The following is a 25,790-nucleotide window of genomic DNA, read 5'->3' as shown; positions in this document are numbered from 1 at the left end:
TTGCAATCCCACCAACAATGGAGGAGTGTTCCTCTTTCTCCACATCCTTGCCAGCATCTGTTGTCACCTGAGTTTTTTTTTAATCTTAGTCATTCTGACTCCTGTGAGGTGGAATCTCAGGGTTGTTTTGATTTGCATTTCCTTGATGACTAAGGTTGTTGAACATTTCTTTAGGTACTTCTCAGCTATTTGATATTCCTCAGCTAAGAATTCTTTAGCTCTGTACACAAATTTCAATAGGGTTATTTGATTCTCTGAAGTCTAACTTCTTGAGTTCGTTGTATATATTGGATATTAGCCCTGTATCAGATACAGGATTGGTAAAGATCTTTTCCCAATCTGTTTGTTGTCATTTTGTCCTATTGACAGTGTCTTTTGCCTTACATTAGTTTTGCAGTTTTATGAGGTCCCATTTGTTGATTCTTGATCTTAGAGCACAAGTCATTGGTGTTCTGTTCAGGAAATTTTCCCCAGTGCCCATGTGTTCTAGGTTCTTCCTCACTTTTTCTTCTATTACTTTGAGTATATTGGTTTGATGTGGAGGTCCTTCATCCACTTGGAGTTAAACTTTGTACATGGTGATGAGAATGGGTCGGTTTGCATTCTTCTACATGCTGCCCTCCAGTTGAACCAGAACCATTTGTTAAAAATGCTATCTTTTTTCCACTGGATGGTTTTAGCTCCTTTGTCAAAGATCAAGTGACCATAGATGTGTGGGTTCATTTATGGGTCTTCAATTCTATTCCACTGTTTTACCTGCCTGTCTCTGTACCCATAGCATGCAGTTGTTATCGGGAGTACTCTGTAATACAGCTTGAGGTCAGGGATGGTGATTCCCCCAGAAGTTCTTTTATTGTTGAAAATAGTTTTCCCTACCCTGTTTTTTTTTTTTATTCCAAATTAATTGACAAATTGGTCTTTCTAACTCTGTGAACAATTGAGTTGGAATTTTGATGGGGATTGCATTGAATCTGTAGACTGCTTTTGTCAGGATGGCCATTTTTACAATATTAATCCTGCTAATCCATGAGCATGGGAGATCTTTCCATCTTCTGAGATATTCTTCAATTTCTTTCTTCAGAGGCTTGAAGTTCTTATCATACAGATCTTTCACTTACTTGGTTAGAGTCACACCGTTATTTTTTACTATTGTGAAGGGTATCATTTCCCCATTTCTTTCTCGGCCTGTTTATCCTTTGAGTAGAGGAAGGCTACTGATTTGCTTGATTTAATTTTATACCCAGCCACTTTGCTAAAGTAGTTTATCAGGTTTAAGCGTTTTCTGGTGGAATTTTTGGGGTCATTTAAGTATACTATCATCTCCAAAGAGTGATATTTTGACTTTTTCTTATCCAATTTGTATCCCTTTGACCTCCTTTTGTTGTCTCATTGCTCTGGCTAGTACTTTTTGTACTATATTGTATAAGTAGGGAGAGAATGAGCAGCTTTGTCTTGTCCCTGATTTTAGTGGGATTGCTTCAAGTTTCTCTCCATTTAGTTTGATGTTGGCTACTTGTTTGCTGTATATTGCTTTTATGTTTAGGTATGGGCCTTGAATTCCTATTCTTTCCAGGACTTTTAACATGAAGTCTTTAATTTCTTTATTTCTTCCTTGACCAAGTTATCATTGAGTAGCGCTTTGTTCAGCTTCCATGTGTATGTGGGCTTTCTGTTGTTTTGTTGTTATTGAAGACCAGCCTTAGTCTGTGGTGATCTGATAGGATGCATGGGATTATTTCAATCTCCTTGTATCTTTTGAGGCTTGTTTTGTGGCTGATTATGTGGTCAGATTTGGAGAAGGTACCATGAGGTGCTGAGAAGAAGCTATTTTCTTTTGTTTTAGGATGAAATGCTCTATAAATATCTGTTAAATCCATTTGGTTCATAACTACTGTCATTTTCCCTGTGTCTTCCTTTAGTTTTTGTTTCCATGATCTGTCCATTGATGAGAGTAGGGTGTTGAAATCTCCTACTATTATTGTGTGAGGTGCAATGTGAACTTTGTGCTTTAGTAAGGTTTCTTTCATGAATGTAGGTGTCCTTGCATTTGGAGCATAAGTATTCAGGATTGAGATTCGTGGATTTTTCCTTTGAGGAATTTGAAGTGTCCTTCCTTATCTTTTTTGATAACTTTTCATTGAAAGTAGATTTTATTTGATGTTAGAATGCCTACTCTAGCTTGTTTATTTAGACTTTTGCTTGTAAAATTGTTTTCCAGTCTTTTACTTTGAGGTAGTGTCTGTCTTTGTTACTGATGTGTTTGTTTTCTGCATGCAGCAAAATTCTGGGTCTTCTTTATATATCCAGGCTGTTAGTCTATGTCTTTTTTGGGGGGAATTGAGTCCATTGATGTTGAGAGATATTAGGAACCAATGGTCGTTGTTTTCTGTTATTTTTGTTGTTAGAGGTGGAATTATGTTTGCTTGGCTCTCTTCTTTTTGGTTTGTTGCAAGAAGATTACTTCCTTGCTTTTTCTAGGGTGTGTTACCTCCTTGTGTTGGAGTTTTCCATCTATTATCCTTTGTAGGGCAGGATATATGGAAAAATATTGTGTCAATTTGGTTTTGTCATGGATTATTTTGATTTCTTAGTCTATGTTTATTGAGAGTTTTGCTGGGCTGGCATTTGTGTTCTCTTAGGGTCTGTATGACATCTGACCAGGATCTTCTAGCTTTCATAGTCTCTGGCGAAAAGTCTGGTGTGATTCTGATAGGTCTGCCTTTATATGTTACTTGACCTTTTTCCCTTACTGCTTTTAATATTCTTTCTTTATTTTGTGCATTTGGTGTTTTGACTATTATGTGTCGGGAGGTGTTTCTTTTCTGGTCCAATCTATTTGGAGTTCTGTAGGCTTCTTGTATGTTTATGGGCATCTCTTTCTTTAGGTTAGGGAAGTTTTCTTCTATGGTTTTGTTGAAGGTATTTACTGGCGCTTTTAGTTGGGAGTCTTTGCTCTCTTCTATACCTATTATCCTTAGGTTTGGCCTTTTCATTGCATCCTGAAATTTCCTGGATGTTCTTGTTTAGAGCTTTTTGTGTTTTGCATTTTCATTGAAGGTTGTGTCAATGTTTTCTATGGCATCTTCTGCCCCTGAGATTCTCTCTTCTATCTCTTGTATTCTGTTGTTAATGCTTGCATCTATGACTTCTGATCTCTTTCTTATGTTTTCTGTCTTTAAGGTTGTCTCCCTTTGTGATTCCTTTATTGTTTCTATTTCCATTTTTAAATCCTGGATGGTTTTATCCATTTCCTTCACCTATTTGGTTTTGTTTTCCTGTAATTCTTTAAGGGATTTTTGTGTTTCCTCTTTAACGTCTTCTACTTGTTTATCTGTGTTGTCCTGCTAGTCTTTAAGGGAGTTATTTATGTCCTTCTTAAAGTCCTCTATCACCATCATGAGATTTGATTTTAAATCTAAAATCAAATGCTTTTCCAGTGAGTTGGGATATCTAGTATTTGCTTTGGTGGGAGAACTGGATTCTGATGATGCCAAGTAGCCTTTTTTTTCTGTTGCTTAGGTTCTTGAGCTTGCCTCTCACCATCTGCTTCTCTCTGGTGTTAGCTGGCCTTGATTTCTCTGACTGTGACTTGATCCTCCTCTAAGCCTCTGTGTCAGAACTCCTGTCGACAGGATTTCTTCCAGTAGGATCTGTGTACACAGAGCTATTTCACAGGGTCAACTCTGGGTGCATGCCAAAACTCGAAGAATCCTGTCCCAGACTGCTCCTTGGTTCCTGTGTCCAGAGGGATCCAGGTGGGTTCCTCTTGGGCCAGGAATGTGAGCAGATGTGGTGGTCTCACCTGTGTTCTCAGGATTGTCCACGCTTCTGAGAATCCAGCTCTCTCCCCACCAGATCTGGGTATGGTGAACTGTGACAGAGGGTCAGCTCTCTAGTGAATAAGTCTTGACCATAGTGTGCTAACCGGAGTTAATCAGACAATAAGTATAATTGTTTTTTTGTTTAACTTTCCAGGTATTTTAAGTGAAATGTAAAATAAGTTAAGTCCTTTTTTTTCCAGAGAGAGGTTTTCTTTAGAAGCCGTTTTATAAAGAATAATTTGTGTATAAAGAATAATAGGAGAAGTTGCCAGGACTTCCTCAGCTGCATTCACATTGGGACGCGCTCCTGCCATTGTTTGTTGTGTGTAGAAGACATGGCACAGCTCATCAAGACACTGGTGGATGAAACTATGCTTCCCCTGTTCCAATGTGAGATAGCACCCCCCAAGCTAAAGACCTTTATCCCAATATTTAAATATTCTCTACCTGAAATGGGACTGACTTTTATTTTTGTCTGTTTCATTTTATCCCTAAAAGGAGTCAAGGCTACATTGTTGGGAGTGATGCCCTTGAAGCCCTCCATTATTGATGTTATTATTATGGTTAGAATTAAGTATGACTGGGTTCATGGAAAAATCCCCATCCAGCTGCAGAAGCCTAATACAAATCTTGTGGTCAGGATGAATAATGATATGATAAAGTTGTGACCTTGCTGAGAAATACATCTGATGTCAAGATACCCCTGTAACCTTTCTGAAAAACCAACATCCTGTTGATATCAGTTGACCACATGAATACTGTGTCCTTGGCCTGCGTAAATGTTTCACACTTCCCACCTCCCTCTGTTACCTCTGTTATGGTACAAATTCAGCCTTGGGAAAAAATAAAGTTGTCCCCTTGATCAGACTCTTGTCTTGGTGTCCTTCTTCGTTTCTCTTGTCCCCCATTCTCTTCCAGGGACTCAGCACCCGTCGTTGACACTTCATCATGTTAATAGAATAACATGACAAAGGAGCTTGTATTATTATTTTAAAGAGATATTGCAATTTGAACCTTGTGGATTCTGACATGTGGAATAACATATATTTAGCTAGTAAAGAAAAATAGTGTGCTTAATGGAATATGTCTGGAATATGTATTTGGTATTTCATTGATGATTCCTGTATTCTCCATTCCCTGATATTCTTCCCTCTCTCACAGGTAGCCCTGGTCACATCAAGTCTGCTGGCCATGTTCAGTCTACTTTCTTTCTCTGCTCTGGACTGTTCCAGATGCCTATGGTTGCTCTCTTTCTCATATCTTTGCAATGAAAAGTTTCCCTTTCACCATACCTTAGAGCAGTCATGTCAGCAGTTTATACAGTTTTAAAAGCAGTAGTGAAGATTTATCAATAACACAGTATTAGCCTTTTTAACAAGGCCTTAATCTGTTTTAAGCATCATCTCCAGGTAAGTTATAAAAATTTAATACAAATGGATAGTGTATAATTCTAATTTTTGCAGCATTAATTTTTTTCTACTCATTTAGACTCATAAAGGAATTAGTGAACCTTTATTTCTACTCTTCGACTTTCTGCTTGCAAATATAACTTCAGGTTAGGATTAGATATGGTGACAGATATCTTTGATCCTAGCACTCATGAGACTGACAGGTCTCTGAGAGTTGGAGGCAAGCCTTGTCTACATAGTTATTTCCAATACAGGCTACATGGAGAAGCTTTGTTTCAAAAAACCCATACCAAACCTAAATCCAAATCCAAGCAAACAACAAACAGACAAAACCAAAAGCAAAGAAGAAAGCTTATTTCAGAACCTATATAGGCAGCTCACAGCCCTTTAACTTCAGCTCCAGAGAATCCAGTGCCTTCTTCTGGCCACTGAAGGCAACTGCACTAACATATACATGTGTGTGTGTGTGTGTGTGTGTGTGTGTGTGTGTGTGTGTGTGTGTATCTATCTATCTATATCCTTCACTTCCTATATATACAATTTAAAGATAAAAATAAATCTGAAAAGAGAATAGGAGCTGGACAGAATAGAGGCTCAGAGGGTAAAAGCACTGATTGTTCTTTCTTGGGACTAGGGTTCAATTCCAAGCTCTCATATGGCAGCCTCATCTGTAGTTCTACTTTAGAGAGATCTGACACTGTCTTCTGGTGTCCTTGGGCACTAAGTCACACATATACTGCACATACATACATGCATGCAAAACACGTATGAACATTGTGTGTGTGTGTGTGTGTGTGTGTGTGTACGTGTATGTACAGGAAATAGGAGAATGACTAAGAAAATACCCTACACTGACCTCTGGCCTTCACATGTGAACACACAATATAGCATGTACACATAGAAATAAATATATTTGAATCTGTAGATCTCTGTGAGTTATTCCTTTCTGGATCAAGTCATAATACTACAGTTAATTTAAATAACCTGAAACATCAAATTCAGATGTTTATTGAATTTTATGTATTTATTTAATATTGTCAATTCTAAGGACAGTAGAGACCCCTTCAAGCAGATGTTTTGATGTGATAATCACCTAGGCTTCTCCAAGGAGAAACTCAGTTGAAGGTAAGTGGATGCAGAGGTGACAGCCCTAGATACGTGATGACAGTGGATTGAACCATGATATTGTTACAGTGTTAGAGAAAAGCAGCTGAATTCAGGATATGTTTTGAAAGTCTGTCTGGGGGAGCTTGCTGATGGATTGACTAATTTATGGAGAGTGTGGCTGGTAGTGAAGGGTGAAGAGGAATACAGATAGTCTTGGGCTTGACTCTGAGTAGCTGAGGAGGTAATAATCCTGTGGGGAAGACAAGGAGAAACTGATGTAGGAGAATGGAGAGTTGAAATTCTGTTTTAGGGGCAGGAGAGATAGCTCAGTAGTTAAGAGCACTGGATTCTCTTGCAAAACACCCAGCTTTATTTCCAAGTACCCACATGGCACCTCATAATCATCTATAATTCCAGCTCCATGGGAACTGAGTGGACATAGCAGACAACAGGCACACACATGCACGTGCGTGCGCGCGCGCACACACACACACACACACACACACACACACACACACAGGTGTGTGTGTAGAAAAACACCTGTACACATAAAATAGAATTTTAAAAGTCCTTTTTAAAAATTAGGATAATTTTAATAATAAAAGAATCCCCAAGGTATCAGAGAAATACTCTAAAATGTGGTGAAAACTAGCACGTGTTAGTTATACCACTAACTGGCACACAGTGGCTCTGTTAGTGAGCAAAGGTTTTCCAGAAGTTTCACACAATTTTATACTGTGTCCTCCTGTTTTTCAGAAGTCCTTGCTGAAAGGAGGGCATTGAGGTACAGAAGAAAAGAAAGTTTTCAGGGCAGACTCCACACAGGAAGGGCTTAACCAGTGAGAAGGAAGTCTGTTTGGCTCCACAGGTGAAACTACTTGCTGCCAAACCTGATGATTTGAGTTAACAAGAGCCACATGGTGAAACAGAAATCTACTCTAACAGGTTGTCCCTGTCCTCCACAGGCGCACCACAGCAAGTGCGCTCATGTGTGTGCTTTAATCATATTTACACATACTGTGACTTTTCTTTGACTCCCTACACCTTTCTGCTATTTCCCTCCTTCTTCCCAAATTATTCCATTTCTACTTTAAGTTATTTAAACATCATATAGATTCCAGTAGAGATGTATGTAGGCTTTGGTTTTTTAAAACCTACTTTGTTAAGGGTTTGTAAATGCTTCAACCACCTTTCTAGCCCACTGACCAGAGGCAGGGGAAGGAGATTTATAGGAAAAGGAGGTCGTTAGGACTATACCAATCTTCTTTGTCCATTCCAAAACATCAAACACAAATCAGTAGTGGCAGCCCCATCCAATCAGCAATCACCAAACATTATCAGCAGCTCAGTCCAGAAGAAATCACAAGGCTCTACTGAAGCTGCAGGAGTCCACGGAAGTGGCAAGAAGCAGGCAGAATACCAGAAGAAATTCTTTGGCTCATTACTCTCTTTGAAGTCAGGATAAAGTGAAGATCAGCAAAGATCACTGAATTGTTGCAAGGCGAACCAATGCAAGAGCATCATTCACCGTCTCTTGCTTGTACTTAGACTGTTTCCAAACACCATATGTCTTTTCATGTGCCTGCCTCAGCAAAACATTCTCTCCTAAGACAGCTTTCAGAAAAGCATCACATGATACAACTGAAGTCACAACTGAAGTCTCCAAAGAAATCAGAAATTTCCACTTCGTATGTGGAGGCAGAGGCAGGCAGATTTCTGTGAGAGAAGGGGGGAAAAAAAGCTATGCTGTTTAAGCTGGGGCGGAGGTCAGACACATGGTGAACTTGCATGCACAATGTCTGGAGGGTGGCATTAGAGAGGAGGATGCCTAAAATGTTGGGGAAACCCAAGGTGTTAAGGAAAGCATGTTCAGGAAAAAAGAAAGAAGAAAAGGAGAAGTTTTGAGTAATTCAGGAAGCTATTTTATGAAGTCACATGGCTGGACAGGAAAACTACAGATTGGGTTTTTTTTTCTTTTTTTAATTCTTTAATCTTGTTTATAGTCCAGTCTTATCCCCATCCCAGTCTGCCCTCTGAACGTTCCTCATGCCATACCTCCACCCACCACCCTTCCCCCATCTCCAAGAGGATGTCCCAACCATCTCTGACGGTTGCATGCATCTTCTTCCACTGAGTCCAAACCTGGCAGTCCTCTGCTGTATATGTGTCAGGGGCCTCATATCAGCAGGCATATACTGCCTGGTTGGTGACTCGGTGAGAGATCTCAGGGATCCAAGTTAGTTGAGACTGCTGGTCCTCCTCAGCTTCTTGCAGCCTTTTCCCTAATTCCACCACAGGGGTCCCCGGCTTGTGTCCATTGGTTGGTTATAAATATCTGCATCTGACCCCTTCAGCTGCTTGTTGAACATTTCGGAGTGCAGTCATGCTAGGCTCCTGTTTGTGAGCATACCATAGTACCAGTAATAGTGTCAGGGGCCTCCCCTTGAGCTGGATCTCACTTTGGGCCAGTCAGTGGACCTCCTTTCACTCAGGCTCTTCATTTGTGTCTCTGCAATCCCATCCCTCAATTGATGCCCTGTCTTTTTGCTGGAGGTGGACTTTACAAGTTCCCTCTCCCCACTGTAGGACATTTCATCTAACTCCATTTGAGTTCTGAGAGTCACCTCCCAGATCTCTAGTACATTCTAGAAGGTCCCCCTACCTCCTACCTCCCAAGGTTCCTGTTTCCATTCTTCCTGCTGGCCCTCAGAGCTTCAATCCTGCCCCCCCACTTATCTTATCATGTTCCCCCTTCCCTTCCCTGTCCCCTTTCCCACCCAGGTCCCTCCTTCCCTCTCCCCCTGAAAGACACATTTAAAAATCCCTTTTTATTGATTCTTTGTGAGTTTCACATCACGTACCTCAATCCTACATCTCCCTATCACTTCATATTCAGCCTCCACCCTTGCAACTTCTCCTCAAAAGAAAACAACAAAAACCCCCAAAGAAAACAAGAACTAAAACCAAAACCAAAACCATCTCACTGTAGAAGCTGCAGTGTGTCGTGGTGTGTCACATGCTATACCCTTTTGCCCAAACAGCTTTATTTGCAAATGTCCACTGTAATGAGTCATTGGTCTGGGTCAAGTCCTCTGGATTCTGCTACACCATCATTTCTGGATCCTTCCTGGGACTCCTCTTGGACATCCTGTTTTTGTCCTGTGTCATGGAGATCCACGTATGAAGGACCAGTTCCTTCATATTCTCTAGCAGTTCACAGAGAGTTTAGATGTTGGGGTAGGCCTACTTAAAGCCCTGGAGATGTTGGGGCAGGCCAACTCAGAGCCCTGCATTTGGGTCTGGGTAGAAGCTGAGTTTGTCAGCCCACCAGCAATCCTGTGACCACACTATCAGGGCCCTTTGCCTAGGGCTGGTTTTCACACACACGTGCAACTAGGACCCATTCTCCTAAGTGCTGCAGCTGGTGAGGGGTGGGGCCAGCTCTCCTATTCATACCCATGACACTTCAAGGAAGATGAGGGTCAGAGATAGCTCTCATATGATCATGCTCTTATGACATGCTCACCATCACCCTCAACACCAGGGCTAGAGCTCTACTGTGCTGCCCAGGCAAGGCCTGCTCTCTCATGTGCTGCAGCTCCTGAGGGGTTGAGATAGTTCTCTTGCTCTCCTGCTCTGTAGGCCAGCTCACCTACGTGCTGCAGGCATTGGGGTTGTGTGTGTGTGTGTGTGTGTGTGTGTGTGTGTGTGTGTGAGGTAGGGGTGCAGGTGTGCAAAAACATACTTTTTATATTGGTCATTTGTGATTTTTGCTCAGTGATAATCTTCCAAGAGCCATGTCTGAATTTTTCATAGAAACTTCTCAACAGATAGGATGTCATACAAATCAATGTCTTCTTGCTCTACATAAAGGACACTTAGGAAATATGGTTTGTGTGGAGGTCTAATAGGCATAAACAAGGAATGTATATGGTTTCAAAATCTGCTCCTTTCTTCATGGGTTTGTGAACATAACAAAAATGATTTTCCTCTGAGGTTTGTTTGCTGGGGCAGCTGGGATCTTTCTGAATTGTTTTGTTCCTTGTACCAGTCAGCAGGACCACAGGCTTGATCTAGAATTTTCTATAGACTTCTCTTTGCAATAAGGAGCATACTCAGTGCCATACCAAAGTGAGTTTATTGACATTCCTTGAAGATGTACGATTGTAAGAGAAAGCGAGGTCTTGAGTATCATGTGACATTTCTTTTGTAGATGTAAGCAAAATCAGCCCAGTAACAAGACGTCTCCTGTTATTGACTAGAACAAAGACTTGTAAACAAAACCTTATGGACATTTCCTTAGGTAATGGAAGCTGCAGGAAATAGACTAATGGAACAATATTTACTCTATATACTACCTCTAGGCACCTTTTATCTACTAGAACAAAGGGACTACATGTCATTAACAGGAAAATAATACTTTCTCTTTTGGACTTTGTGATGGCTGGAATAGTCATCGCACATTTATGGTACAGTATTGCAGTTTTAATGACGAACACTGTTAGACATAATAATAATAATAATAATAATAATAATAATCATAACAACGACAACAACAATAATAATAAAGCACCACATTTTGTTATGTAAAGTTCTAACTACTTTCTTTTGAAAGTGTTTCATCTTGACTGGGAAAACATTTGTGGCAATTTACAAATTTTCTGAACCCAAATTTCAGACGCGTGACTTGATACACGAACTATCAATGAGACCTCATACTGTTAGAAGTTTTGTGGAAAACTCAGCTCACTGGCTTGCCATATGAATACTCTTACTGTTGAATGATATAGCTTCATTATTAACAGGAAAACCATTTAAGCCTTTCATAATGGAAGCTTGCCAAAATATCATCTAGCATTTGATTGTTTTCCTTAACTTTCCTGAAGTATTTGTGCTATGAAAATGATGGCAGCAAACCATCAGGATGTTCTCCAACTCACATACACAGGATGTCACAGAGAACTCAGTGTTCTAGAGAACTTCTGATCTTGATGACTCAATTTCTATTGGGAAGATTGTCATCTTCGTGTTGTTGAATAATGTATTTGTGTTATCTATAAAATTATGATAACACCTTATTGTCTTTTTCAAATTGTAACATAATTTTTAAATCTTTTTAAAAATTTTTTGTCTTCTCCCAAAAGGTTCTGTATTATATTCAAAAACTAGATATAAGAGAAATCTTGTTTTAGGGGAGTTATGACTTACAAGTAATTATAATTGACTTAATGGAGAAAAACAGTTCAAAGAATTACATATGGTCACAAAAGATTTGTGTTACCCAAAGAATTATGATTTGAGGTAATTTATCGCCAACCATTGAAATCAATAGAAAACTATTTCTACAGTGTTTTCCTTACATGTACCCATGCAAACATATATAGTATATGTCCATATGCATATATGTTGAATTAAACATAATTTTAAAATCAGTCTCCTATGTGAAGTAAAAAGTATCTTTCCATGACAAGCTTTTGAGCGCTTCTTCCCTTTGGTTTCCCTTCTTCCACAAAAGGGTGAAGTCATGTGTTGGGCTCTATGAAGCAAACTTTACGTTCTGTCAGCAACTTTGGTGTTAGTATAGACAGCATTTAAAATTTTTCTATTATACGATTGCTATTTGAAGAAGGGTTCATGAGGCCCCAGTCTTAGCTGAGGACCTACTGACAGCTGATGGCTGCTAAGAGTCAGTTTTCTTTCTTTCTTTTTTTTTTCTTTTTGTTTTTTCAAAACAAAGTCTCACTACGTAACTCTGGATGTTCTGGAACATGCTCTGTTGACTGGCCTTGAACTCACATTTATATCTTCCAGGGGATGGCCTCACACTAATTGAAGATATGAACAGACAGCACAAATTGGACTTGATGGTCACTAAAAAAGATGGCATGACATTGAGAAGGAATTTAGTATTGAGAAGTGGATGTTGAAGGAGTTAGGGAAAAGCGTGTTGGGCAAATATGATTGAAATACTTTGTAACATCCTCAAATCACTAAAAAGAGTATATTAGAAATACTTTTGTTGTCATGCTTGCTTATTGGGATTCGTGTAGAACCTGGCAATATGGTAAAGGTACAACTAACAATTAATTTAAAAACACATTTATCTGAGTTTCTTATCCACATGTCATTTCTAAGATAATTTCTTCCTTCTACACGTTGGTGTTTAATCTGATTAATAGATTGTCTCATTTTTGCAAATCGTAAAGCTTTTCAGGAACAGCTTTCTACATTTGAACAACATCCTCCTTTTCAATGTATGGCAAGTAAGTGGTTAAAACCTTGAATGCTTGAATTTTTTTTTTGCAATTTTTTATGTATGTATAAGATGAATTCTAAATATGCTATTCTAAGAGTTAAAGATTTAGTGAAAGTGATTTTGACAATGCTTTTGTTGCCAGTTCATTAATAAATAACAGCTCCATTGGAATTATTTTTCAAATACTGAAATTTGGGCCAAATTTTACTCACCCTTCAAGCTGTATTTCATACAACATACACCCCATTTTCAGTAAAACTTCTTTTTCCATAGCAATAGAAAGCTAAGTTTGTATCACATATACTTCTTGCTTGACAAAGAAACACAGGAACACAGAGTGTTATGGCATTGTGAATAATTTTTACTAAGAAAATATTTTAATGTGCAGGAACAAAACACACTGCTATAGTGAGCCACGAGGCACGGCTTTATCATAAGTTTACATTCTCAGACTTTGCCTTTTATTTTAATATGTTGACTACAACAACGAATATTTAAATAGTTGGGTCTCTTTAGCTTTTCTTTTCCCAGTGAAGAAAAACCACTTTCATTTATGTCATATTTCAGACAACATGGATAACATGGTTACAAAAATAGCAAATGACCATTATGGTTAGTTTTATCTCAAATGTACTTAAGATGCCAGGCTGTCTGTGGAGCCTGTGATTGTTTTTCTAAAAACACATTTTCTTAGATATTTTGCTGAATGCTTTACAAAAAATGAATTTTTTGGATACAAGTCAGTGTGTCTTCAAAGAATCACTATGGATGAAGGAGAAGTTTATATTGCCCGTGATCCTTAACAAGCACCATCGTGCTCTGCAGCTTTGTATGTGGTGTCTGTGAACATCAGGTGTGACAGAATTTGAACACATGAGTTCAAAAAAGGAAAGAAAAGAAAAAAGAATGAGAAAAGTAGCAAAGCTAAAAAGAAGCAAAAGGTTGGCCTATCAAGTAAATAAACCTGGCTGCAACAGAAGCCATGGAATTCATGTGGACTATGTGTGCATGAGAATAGGTTAAACAAAATTCATGGATTTGAATAAATGTCATACGTCCTGTCCTTTTTTCTGTCAGCCTTATCACTTTCTATGTGACAGAATTAGAGGTAAAGGCTCATCCTTCAACCTACAGCAATTAGGATTTCCTCCTTGGAAATGGTACACAAGTTTTGTGCTTCTTGGGTGGTGAGGGTTCACCAGGGGTACTCCCCCACTACACTTCTCTGAACTCAAGCTGAGTGAATAATCCATATAACCCTTGGATTTACTGATAACCTTTTCCTTCTTGCTGTTGTTAATTGCTGGAAGTTTCATATTTGCACCATATGTCTAGGCTAGTTCTGGCTGATGGGACTTGATACACCTTTGAACCATGAGTTGAATGAAGAAAAAGTTTCTGTGTGGCCTTGGCTGTCCATTTGGAAAGAATGAATAGGAAATGTAGAGATAGAGAGGAAAAAAATTAGTCAGCTCCCAGGTCTGGAATGGTTGCTAGAAATTAGGAAAAATAGTGGTTCTGCTTGGAAGACGTGGGACTATAAAAGCATGAAATGCTTAGAGCTCAAATTATCTTTAAATGATAGAAACGGAAGTAAACATTTATTACCATTTTGTCAAGTGTAGCATAACTTGCATTCATATTTCATTGTTAGGAATGGAGGTATGTGGAGGTATACACAGACCTTGAGACAGCTGTTTTGTAGTATTGCATACAGGCTAGCAGTTCATTGGAAACAGAGGAGATAAGCCTGAAGATTAGATCCTAGAAGAAGGCAATTCTTCATGCACAGCTTTTGCCAATTCTAATTTGCTTTGAAATAAAAATCATGGAATACCAAAGTCAAAAGAGGGGAGGAAGTCATCCCAGAAAGGGTGATGTCACTGTTCAGGACAATGTCAGGCAAGGTTCCACGTCTTCACTCAAGTCCAAAGGTGCTGGTTTCTTCAACTGCTGTTAACAACTTTTCATACAATGTGGAGTATGAAGGATACGGTGGGAGATCCAGTCGGTTGAAGCATGTATGTGCCCTGAGTGGGGGAGAAAACACTGGTGAGGAGGGTACTTTAAGGACTGCTTTTGGTTACATCGATGGCTTAAAGGGGGGATGAAAAGTGAGCCAGACAACGATTTTGGACAATCAAAAAGACTGCAAATGGCAAACCATGGCTATTGAGACACAAGTTTAGGAAATTGAAGAATGAGAAACAGTTGTTATTTGTAAATAAAACTACACTACATTACAAGAACAGTAGAGAACCAACAACCAAGTCTATGATATTATCATAATTTGACATTTAAATAATACACAAGAGGCAGAGACATGCCTAATGAATCATTCCAGAGCAGCCTTACCTCCCTCGTGAGCTCTAGGCCTTGTTAAACCACAAGTATCTACTTGGAAGAGATAGTGGTGCTCTGTAATCCTGAGATCCAGTTCTCCATGCCAGGTGTGTTGTGGAAACAAGTTTAACTCTTCTACACAGGTGGAACACACATCAACTGACGTTTACATGCCCCAAGAACCCCTGAGCCTGTGGGACACTCCTTCCCCAAGCCTGGGAGAGTGTTCACGTCATTGTCATCCATGTAGCCTTGCTCAGGATGGGTTTCATTTTAGTAGTGCATCTTTGCCAGTATCTGTCCTAAATTAGCTTTGTCTTTCTTCTTATATGGATAATACACAGTATAAGAAACACCTGTGTGGATAATTCAGTAGTGAGCAGAGGAAGCCACACAGATTCTTTCTTGGTATCTGTTTCCTGCCAGGAACTCTTTCTTTCTATGAAAACTTGATTCTGGTCTTTTGACAAAGCAGGAAAAAGTGTATTGGTACACCTGGAAGTTAATGCTATGCCTTTTCCTCCCAGGTTGGGTGAGTGGTATGTTGAAGTTATACATCAACTAGCACAGAAAAAGACACCAAGTTAAAACAAAACAAAATAAATCAGAACAACACAACAACAACAACAACAATAACAACAACAACAACACCCCATAGAATAAAACTAAACACTCAGAATTATATTTGGGATGTTAGTGTTAGAATTACAAGGTCCTTTGGGGAAACCTATACCTTTGCTCTGACAAACTAGAGTATCAGAATAGCGTGTGGCCTCAGGATTTAAGATGGTACAGGTTCTTTGGGAGATAAACAAAGAGGGTTGAAAGAAGAAGGAAGGTGGGGTTTTCTGCTGAGGGAGAACCTGAGGATGGTGTTGGTGTTTGTCCAGCATTCAATCCTCTTTTGGCAATAGCTCCTTCCTTAACCCTGTGCTTCTGCCTGTCTTCCTCTTTAAGCCCCAAGTGCCTTCACGAGACAGTAGAATGTCTTACTGTAGGCTTAAGGGCTTGATTTGGAGAAAATATGAAAATAAATAGATATTAGCAGAGCTCTGTGATTACTTAGGTATCAGGAAGACCTAGATCACTTCAAAAAAGATAACTGAAGTATTTTATTTTAGTTACTATAAAATATTTTAAATAAAAACAGAGACTTGAGCAGGACAATGATTACAATGATTTTCTTGGTGTTTAGAAAGGCAGAAAGAAAATCCATTGGATTTGGCTGACATAATTAGATAGTACACTAAGAGCTAACAGTATTAATATATACCTTAGAGGAAATGTGTATATTGCATTTAATCTGTGTCTACTTAGTACCAAAAGCAATGGCATTCCCTAAAGGATAAAGCAGAGACACTACAGAACACTCCTTCTGTGGAGGTACAGTCTATCATGGTAAGGGAGACATGACAGTAGTAACATGAGGTGGATAGCCATACGACATCCACAGCCAGGAAGTAGGAGAGATAAACACTCACATCCAGTTCACTTTATTTAATCCAAGGCCCCAATCCATGGAACGATGCTACGTATATTTAGAGTGGGTCTTTCTACCACAGTTACTTTATTTAGAAACATCTTTGAATTCTCAGAGGCGATTCAAGTTCTCAACTAGTCAAAGTAACCATCTCATCACTCTTGGACATTTCTCAGGACATTTTGTCCTCTGTTGACTCAATACTTCTTTCTGAGCATATGCTGGTGTTTGCTCCATCCAGAACTGGGTCATACTGCTCACCCAGCCTAGAATTTCTGTCTGCTCTATCCCTTAATGTCCACCAAATGCCAGTTGCTTTGAAGCATTTTCTCCGAGGAGCTCAATCATGATTAAAACTCTGATTCACACTCTCATATCACATTGCTTTAAGCACCTTGAATTTCTCTGATTCTCCCTTACGTTGTAATTAGTTATCTTTGGTCTGCATTTCCCTCTACTCTAAGTTCTTATGATGCGATGTTTTGTACCTCACCTTCTCCTCATACTACAGACTTATGTGGGAAGGCTATTATTGAATGATGACCCGAATGATATTTTCCTAAAATAAAACCAGAGTGTTTCCAAATAACTTCACTATCAAAATTATTAAGCTAGATATGTGGTAATTTATGTTTTTGGGTCTTTCAGCTCTCAGAGGAACCATGAAGCTAATACCTTTTGTCTTGATGGCTAGAACTAGTATAGGAAAGCCCGAGAACTATTCTCAACTGTTGTTAAACAATTGGTAATATTTACTAGTACTCATTGTTGTGTAGTAATTTTCTACAAAACAAAACATTAGCCTTCTCCAGGGACTTCTAATTGATTATCTAATACCAAGTGGTCAGCCCTGAAATCATGCACACACGAGCAACACTAAGTGAACTCAGGAAATTATATTTCTATATATGTGATCTCTCTCTCTCTCTCTCTCTCTCTCTCTCTCTCTCTTTGTGCTTGCGCACGCGCATGTGCATGCACGCATTTAACAGTAACAAAGAAAAAAAGCCATCCAGGGTAGGAGGGAGGCCTGGTTCAGCTGGCTTCCCCAATTTCTGCTCCTTGGGAGATCAGTGTTGTGAGTGCATGTGAAATAGGGCAGGGCCCTCCCCCCAATGCCCTTCCCTCTCCTGGGGCCCACTCATACTACAACCTCTTCCCAAGTCCCCAACCCACCTCCCCTTGAGAAAAACTGGACATGGGGATGGGGAGGGGAGCCAGCCAGAGGAGGACCCTTTTCTATGGCATTAGACGGGGGAGGGACAGCTGGGGTTCCCCCACCCATTCTACCTCTTTCTAAACTGACAACTCCCAATCAGTGTTTGAGCCTCCACATTCCCTTGGCACCCCTGGTGAATCCTTGGTGATGATTTTGGCAACTTTGGGAATAAATGGCAATTCTCATAAAAAAAAAAAAGAAAAAAAAAAGAAAAAAGCCATGAATTTGAGAGGGAGAGGGGAAGGCCATGGGGGTTTGGAGAAAGAAAAGGAGGAGGGAAATGATGTAAGAATATTTTTTTAAAAGATTTATTCATTACACACACACACACACACACACACACACACACACACACACACACTGTAGCTGTCTTCAGATACACCAGAAGAGGGCATCAGATCTCTTTACAGATGGTTTTGAGCCACCATGTGGTTGCTGGGGATTGAACTCAGGACCTCTGGAAGAGCAGTTGGGGCTCTTAACCACTGAGCCATCTCTCCAGCCCGTAAGACTATTTAATTAAATAATAAAATTAAAATTCTAAAGGGAGAGTGTACATTCATCCCTGCAGGGAAACTCTTTAAAACTCAGGAAGCATACAACTCAAAAGCTTCAGGAACTCCCTGAGACTGAGGCATACAAACAGAAAGGGCTGCCAAGAGATGTTCTCAGATCAGCCAACGTGCCCAGAAGTGGCTCATACTAGCTGAGAGGCCTAGAACAGACACTTTCCAGCCTCCTGAGCTGTATGCATGCTGTGCACTCCACAGTCCCAGCTTTGGTGAACCATTCTGGAATAGGTTTTAGATGATGTAGCTGTCAGAGTTATTTCTGCTCCTGTAAGTAACCTCTTGCTCATATGCCTCTAACTATCTCCAATAAAATCCATTGGCTCACAAAGCTGGACATTGTTGGTATCATTGCTTTGGTCTGCTGGCAGTTTCATATCTGGGGTAAGCAGACATTTGGTCAGATCTTCACATTACATTCAACAGCAAATGATCTGTCCTGAGGAAATCAAGACATCTGGGAAAATTAGATGAAAACTAGACTTCATTAAGTATATTTTAATTAATTAATTAATTAATTAATTAATTATATATGAGTACTCTATCTGGATGTACACACTTTCATGCCAAGGGTATCATATTACATTTTAGATGGTTGTGAGCCACCATGTGGCTGCTGGGACCAGAACCCAGGATTTCTGAAAAGACAGGCATTGCTCTTAACTTCTTTTTTTTTTCTTTTTTTTTCTTTTTTTTTTTATATTTTATTTCATTTATTTTATTTTTTTTTTATTAACTTGAGTATTTCTTATATACATTTCGAGTGTTATTCCCTTTCCCGGTTTCCGGGCAAACATCCCCCTTCCCCCTCCCCTTCCTTATGGGTGTTCCCCTCCCAACCCTCCCCCCATTGCCGCCCTCCCCCCATAGACTAGTTCACTGGGGGTTCAGTCTTAGCAGGACCCAGGGCTTCCCTTTCCACTGGTGCTCTTACTAGGATATTCATTGCTACCTATGGGGTCAGAGTCCAGGGTCAGTCCATGTATAGTCTTTAGGTAGTGGCTTAGTCTCTGGAAGCTCTGGTTGGTTGGCATTGTTGTACTTTTGGGGTCTCGAGCCCCTTCAAGCTCTTCCAGTTCTTTCTCTGATTCCTTCAATAGGGGACCTATTCTCAGTTCAGTGGTTTGCTGCTGGCATTCGCCTCTATATTTGCTGTATTCTGGCTGTGTCTCTCAGGAGCGATCTACATCCGCTCCTGTCGGTCTGCACTTCTTTGCTTCATCCATCTTGTCTAATTGGGTGGCTGTATATGTATGGGCCACCTGTGGGGCAGGCTCTGAATGGGTGTTCCTTCAGTCTCTGTTTTAATCTTTGCCTCTCCCTTCCCTGCCAAGGGTATTCTTTTTCCTCATTTAAAGAAGGAGTGAAGCATTCACATTTTGATCATCCGTCTTGAGTTTCGTTTGTTCTAGGGATCTAGGGTAATTCAAGCATTTGGGCTAATAGCCACTTATCAATGAGTGCATACCATGTATGTCTTTCTGTGATTGGGTTAGCTCACTCAGGATGATATTTTCCAGTTCCAACCATTTGCCTACGAATTTCATAAACTCGTTGTTTTTGATAGCTGAGTAATATTCCATTGTGTAGATGTACCACATTTTCTTTTTTTTTGTTTTTGTTTTTTTTTTGTTTTTTGCATTTCTTTTATTTTTTTTATTTTTTTTTATTTTTATTTATTTATTTATTTTTATTAACTTGAGTATTTCTTATATACATTTCAAGTGTTATTCCCTTTCCCGGTTTCCGGACAAACATCACCCTCCCCCCTCCCCTTCCTTATGGGTGTTCCCCTCCCAAACCTCCCCCCATTGCCACCCTCCCCGCATAGTCTAGTTCACTGGGGGTTCAGTCTTAGCAGGACCCAGGGCTTCCCCTTCCACTGGTGCTCTTACTAGGATATTCATTGCTACCTATGGGGACAGAGTCCAGGGTCAGTCCATGTATAGTCTTTAGGTAGTGGCTTAGTCCCTGGAAGCTCTGGTTGCTTGACATTGTTGTACTTTTGGGGTCTCGAGCACCTTCAAGCTCTTCCAGTTCTTTCTCTGATTCCTTCAACGGGGGACCTATTCTCAGTTCAGTGGTTTGCTGCTGGCATTCGCCTCTGTATTTGCTGTATTCTGGCTGTGTCTCTCAGGAGCGATCTACATCCGGCTCCTGTCGGTCTGCACTTCTTTGCTTCATCCATCTTGTCTAATTGGGTGGCTGTATATGTATGGGCCACCTGTGGGGCAGGCTCTGAATGGGTGTTCCTTCAGTCTCTGTTTTAATCTTTGCCTCTCCCTTCCCTGCCAAGGGTATTCTTTTTCCTCATTTAAAGAAGGAGTGAAGCATTCACATTTTGATCATCCGTCTTGAGTTTCGTTTGTTCTAGGGATCTAGGGTAATTCAAGCATTTGGGCTAATAGCCACTTATCAATGAGTGCATACCATGTATGTCTTTCTGTGATTGGGTTAGCTCACTCAGGATGATATTTTCCAGTTCCAACCATTTGCCTACGAATTTCATAAACTCGTTGTTTTTGATAGCTGAGTAATATTCCATTGTGTAGATGTACCACATTTTCTGTATCCATTCCTCTGTTGAAGGGCATCTGGGTTCTTTCCAGTTTCTGGCTATTATAAATAAGGCTGCGATGAACATAGTGGAACACGTGTCTCTTTTATATGTTGAGGCATCTTTTGGGTATATGCCCAAGAGAGGTATGGCTGGATCCTCAGGTAGTTCAATGTCCAATTTTCTGAGGAACCTCCAGACTGATTTCCAGAATGGTTTTACCAGTCTGCAATCCCACCAACAATGGAGGAGTGTTCCTCTTTCTCCACATCCTCGCCAGCATCTGCTGTCACCTGAGTTTTTGATCTTAGCCATTCTCACTGGTGTGAGGTGAAATCTCAGGGTTGTTTTGATTTGCATTTCCCTTATGACTAAAGATGTTGAACATTTCTTTAGGTGTTTCTCAGCCATTCGGCATTCCTCAGCTGTGAATTCTTTGTTTAGCTCTGAACCCCATTTTTTAATAGGGTTATTTGTTTCCCTGCGGTCTAACTTCTTGAGTTCTTTGTATATTTTGGATATAAGGCCTCTATCTGTTATAGGATTGGTAAAGATCTTTTCCCAATCTGTTGGTTGCCGTTTTGTCCTAACCACAGTGTCCTTTGCCTTACAGAAGCTTTGCAGTTTTATGAGATCTCATTTGTCGATTCTTGATCTTAGAGCATAAGCCATTGGTGTTTTGTTCAGGAAATTTTTTCCAGTGCCCATGTGTTCCAGATGCTTCCCTAGTTTTTCTTCTATTAGTTTGAGTGTATCAGGTTTGATGTGGAGGTCCTTGATCCACTTGGACTTAAGCTTTGTACAGGGTGATAAGCATGGATCGATCTGCATTCTTCTACATGTTGCCCTCCAGTTGAACCAGCACCATTTGCTGAAAATGCTATCTTTTTTCCATCTCTCCAGCACAAAATCTTTTACTTCTCTGAATTTAGCAAAGGTATTTTGGTGCTGCTATAGTTTGCACATAGCACATTCCCCAAAGGCCTAAGTGTTAAAGACTTGAGTTCAGCAGGGGTGCCATTGGGAAACAATGAGAGGTTTAAGATGTGGAGTATAGTGAGAAAAGGTGGGTTATTAGGGACACTTCCTCAAACATACCCTTGGTTATTTCTCTTTCTTTCTTCTTGTTGCTTCTCTCCATTCTCTGTCCCTTCTTCTATCCCATGCCATATCAGTCATGAGAAAAATGGATTTTTTCCTTATACTTTCCATCATGATATACTATACCCTCATAGATCCAAAGTAGCAGGACTAATCAGTCATGGTCTAAAAACTCTGAAACAATTAGCCAAAATACTATCTCTTCCTTTACTTTTTCTTCACTGGAAGAAATATGATGTATACAGAAATGTCTAACTCTCCTATGGAGTATTAAGTATGTGCTAAAGGTGTATGCTCTGCTTTGGTGGGGTTACCTTGCACTTCCAGCATTTTTGTAGTAATGGCCTTGCCTCCAACATCCCTACATAATACTCAAGTTAAGTTTTAGACAGACTGGGCAGTCTACCGTTATTGGCACATTTGACATTACAGCTCAACTATGATCAACCACCAACACTTCACTAAGAATACAGTCTCAGTCTAAGTCTTCAGAGGCATCATACTTACATCTTTAGTAGTGCAAATAACAGTACACTGTGTGACAAGCAAAAATTCTATCTTAAAAGACTCAAGACTCAAATAGCAAAGCTTGCTTTTCCTCTGCAGAGTTCATGAAGGTTGGCAGGTACCTGGGAAGAGATGTAATCTTCCCCCACTTCTCTATGCAGAACCTTCGAAGCCCATTGCTCCCCCGCAGAGCTGCAAAGCCTTCATAGGGAACACTCGACGTTCCTGTCACAAACTGAAGTAATCTCAATCTCTGCTCATTATTGAAGCGCTCCACTGCAGCCCAGAACCAGCGGATCACAAGGTGGCCATCATGATAACCTGGTTTAAAGAAAGACAGGGAGGCCAGGAGAAGGAAGGAAGAGACATATGTGTTAGCTGGACTGCAACTTTAGAACTCTTGATTTTGCTGATAATGGCGTTGATATAGGCAAGAGTAAACTAATTTATATAACTTGGTTGGGTTTTAAGTCAAGTTGATTTAGAATATAGCTCTTTGACAAAGCTGGGCATTTGAGAGGTTTCTCTGAGGTGTTTGCTTTTCATTTAAACAACTGGATACAACCTGAAATATCCTAGCCTTATGTGAATTTAAGTAAGGAACAAAAAGCCCATCTATTTTTTGTTTGTTTGTTTGTTGGTTTTGATGTTTTAGCTTTTGGCAACAACATAGCACAGGAGGGTCTAGAACTTAAGAACAGATAGAAGTTACATGTAAAGCCTGACTGAAGAGGACAGGTTTCCAGAAGTCATGACTGCCCAACGAGAAAAGCCTGATTCCATCACACAGTTGTTCTCTTGAGTCAAGCCTGGATGCGGAGTTGTTTTAAGGCTCTGTTGAAGAAGCTAGGCTTGTGAGAAGAAATTTAGAGAAATGATCGCCACTCACTACAAACGTAAGAAGCATTGGGAGAGAGGGGAGATTCATGTGCGTAGAATTGAAAGTCTGTGAAGGAAGCAGGGCTTGAGTTTGGCATAGGAAGCATTTATGTAGTAGAGCAAAGTAAGAGGGCATTCTTAGCAGAGGAAATAGTGAGAATGAGGAAAACATGAGGTATCAGGAAGTCAGCTAACAATTGAGTATCTGTAGAGGCTCCTGCCAGGGATTTGCTGAGACGTTAGGAGTCTTACTGGTTCAGCAGAAGCATTTGTGTTGAATACTTATGCCAGAAGTTTTCTTTTTCTTTTTTTTAATCTTTATTAACTTGAGTATTTCTTATTTACATTTCGATTGTTATTCCCCTTCCCGATTTCCAGGCCAACATCCCCCTATATGGGCTTCTATATGGGCTTCCTCCCCACATTACCACCCTCCCCCCCAACAATCATGTTCACTGGGGGTTCAGTCTTGGCAGGACCAAGGGCTTCCCCTTCCACTGGTGCTCTTACTAGGCTATTCATTGCTACCTATGAGGTTGGAGCCCAGGGTCAGTCCATGTATAGTCTTTGGGTAGTGGCTTAGTCCCTGGAAGCTCTGGTTGGTTGGCATTGTTGTTCATATGAGGTATCGAGCCCCTTCAAGCTCTTCCAGACCTTTCTCTGATTCCTTCAATGGGGGTACTGTTCTCAGTTCAGTGGATTGCTAGAGGTTTTCTTAACGGATCTGCATAGACATGCCGAGGGCTTTCCCGGTGACTGGCTGAAGGAGGCTGAGTTGGTATCCTATTCCTTTCCCCCTCTGTTTTATTGGTTGAGATTTCTCTCTAATATTTTACCTAAAATGAGGGTTTTGAGGCTAAACTACTGAAAAAGTCTTCTGTGAGTAATAAGACTATGTTTTGGGGAAAGAACTGATCTGATCTGATGAAAATGATGCTTGAAAAGTCTACATATGCACTCATATCCTGCACTAATAATTACTTAACACCAATCCCATGTTGAAATATTATAAAATGTTATTTTGGACATATTAAGTTAAAAAACATAAATTAAAATTCCTTGTTTGTACTTTTTCTAATATGGCAATTAGAAAATTTAATCAGTGCCAGTACATGCAAAACTTAGAAAGCAAAGACAGGTGTTTTGTTCTAAGTTTGACACCAGCTTTGGTCTACATAGTAAATTCCAAGCCATCTAAGGTTAGACAGATGCTATCTTAGCAAGTAAGTAAACAATCAAATAAATAAATTTAAATTTGTTTTAAAATCTTGTTTTCTTTTTTAAAAAAGATTTATTTATTTTTATATATGTGCATATACTCTCCCTCTCATCAAACACACCAGAAGAGGGCATCAAATTCCACTATAGATGGTTGCGAGCCACCATGTGGTTGCTGGGATTTGAACTCAGGACCACTGGAAGAGCAGTTAGTGCTCTTAACCTCTGAGCCGTCTCTCTAGCCCAATAAATTTAAACTTACACACATGGTTCACATTCTATATCTACTTTGGATGACTAGTCTAAGAAGTCAAATGTTCTGGGAAAATATTCCCTACAGTAATCGTATGGTAAGAACCACAATTTTTATTGTTAAGAAATGGTGGATAGAATATGAACAGAGAGGAGAGATTTAGAATTTGGTTCATTTTGATGCAGACCAAACAAAAGTTCACAAATGACTCATACAGTAAATGATTTTTCAAATTATGTGTGTATATATATATTGAGAGAGAGAGAGAGAGAGAGAGAGAGAGAGAGAGAGAGAGAGAGAGAGAATAGTTAGAACCTTGTGGAAGCAAAGACGGACTGAGGCAAAGAAGGCTAAAATAATACAAGAAGCAAAAGATGTTTCTCTAACAGCGTGTAGCCTACTTGAGAGCTCACATATAGAAAGTGTGTTGCCCATGAGCCTTTACATGACATGCCAAGGATTGCTGTTGCCTCAATAGAAGTTCAGTCAGAGATGGTCAAGAAACCATTTTGTATTGAAGTAAGGCCTTGGAGGCTATAAAAAGTGATAAATTGGACTCAGGATATTTTTTAGTGGTATAGCATTTGCTAAAGAAGCATTGGGCCTTGAATCCAGGCATTGTAAATCACAGTTGCAACAACTCTAGATAATGCTGTGATGTACGCATAGCTATACAAAGACATGGTATACTAAAATATGTCAGAAAATGGATGAATCTCAAAAAAGTATATTAAGTCAAAGAAGGCAGGCACAGGATTGTATTTTGTATGACAGGATTTATTTGACATTTCTAAGGTTGTTAAATTCCACAGAGACAGAATAAAGATTTATGGTTGCCAGGTGTCTGGAGCATGGTGGACAAGGGGCAGAGAACAACTGCTTAATGGCTATCAATCAGCCTTTCTTGAGATAGTGAAAGTATTTTAGAAACAGGTAGAAGTTATTCTGACATAAGGTTTTGAAAGTACTAAATATTATTGACTTCACTATTTTAGAATGGCCACTCTGTACCCAGATCCCACTGTGAGAAAGCTGGTCTCCCAGGAGTGTTGACACACCTGAAAGCACAGG

General features: G+C 39.8%; 1 protein-coding gene across 5 annotated transcripts in view; it reads right to left on the bottom strand.

Annotated features, from left to right (window-relative positions):
- Positions 1–10,456: 10,456 nt before the first annotated feature.
- The window catches only part of Hecw1 (HECT, C2 and WW domain containing E3 ubiquitin protein ligase 1), a 414,282-nt gene continuing 398,948 nt past the window's right edge, over positions 10,457–25,790 (bottom strand). For all 5 annotated transcript variants that reach the window (XM_087590135.1, XM_087590133.1, NM_001440089.1 and 2 more), the window contains 2 exon segments: positions 22,492–22,690; positions 10,457–14,623 (listed from right to left, as the gene is read on the bottom strand). In XM_087590135.1, the coding sequence (XP_087446261.1) occupies positions 14,512–14,623; positions 22,492–22,690 (311 nt within the window). In that variant the 3' untranslated portion in view covers positions 10,457–14,511.

This window comes from Rattus norvegicus, chromosome 17, assembly GCF_021556685.1.
Source record: "Rattus norvegicus strain SHRSP/BbbUtx chromosome 17, alternate assembly SHRSP_T2T, whole genome shotgun sequence".
NCBI lineage: Eukaryota > Metazoa > Chordata > Mammalia > Rodentia > Muridae > Rattus > Rattus norvegicus.
The sequence above is the reverse complement of the archived record's forward strand: the minus strand, read 5'-3'. Positions and strand labels throughout refer to the sequence as shown.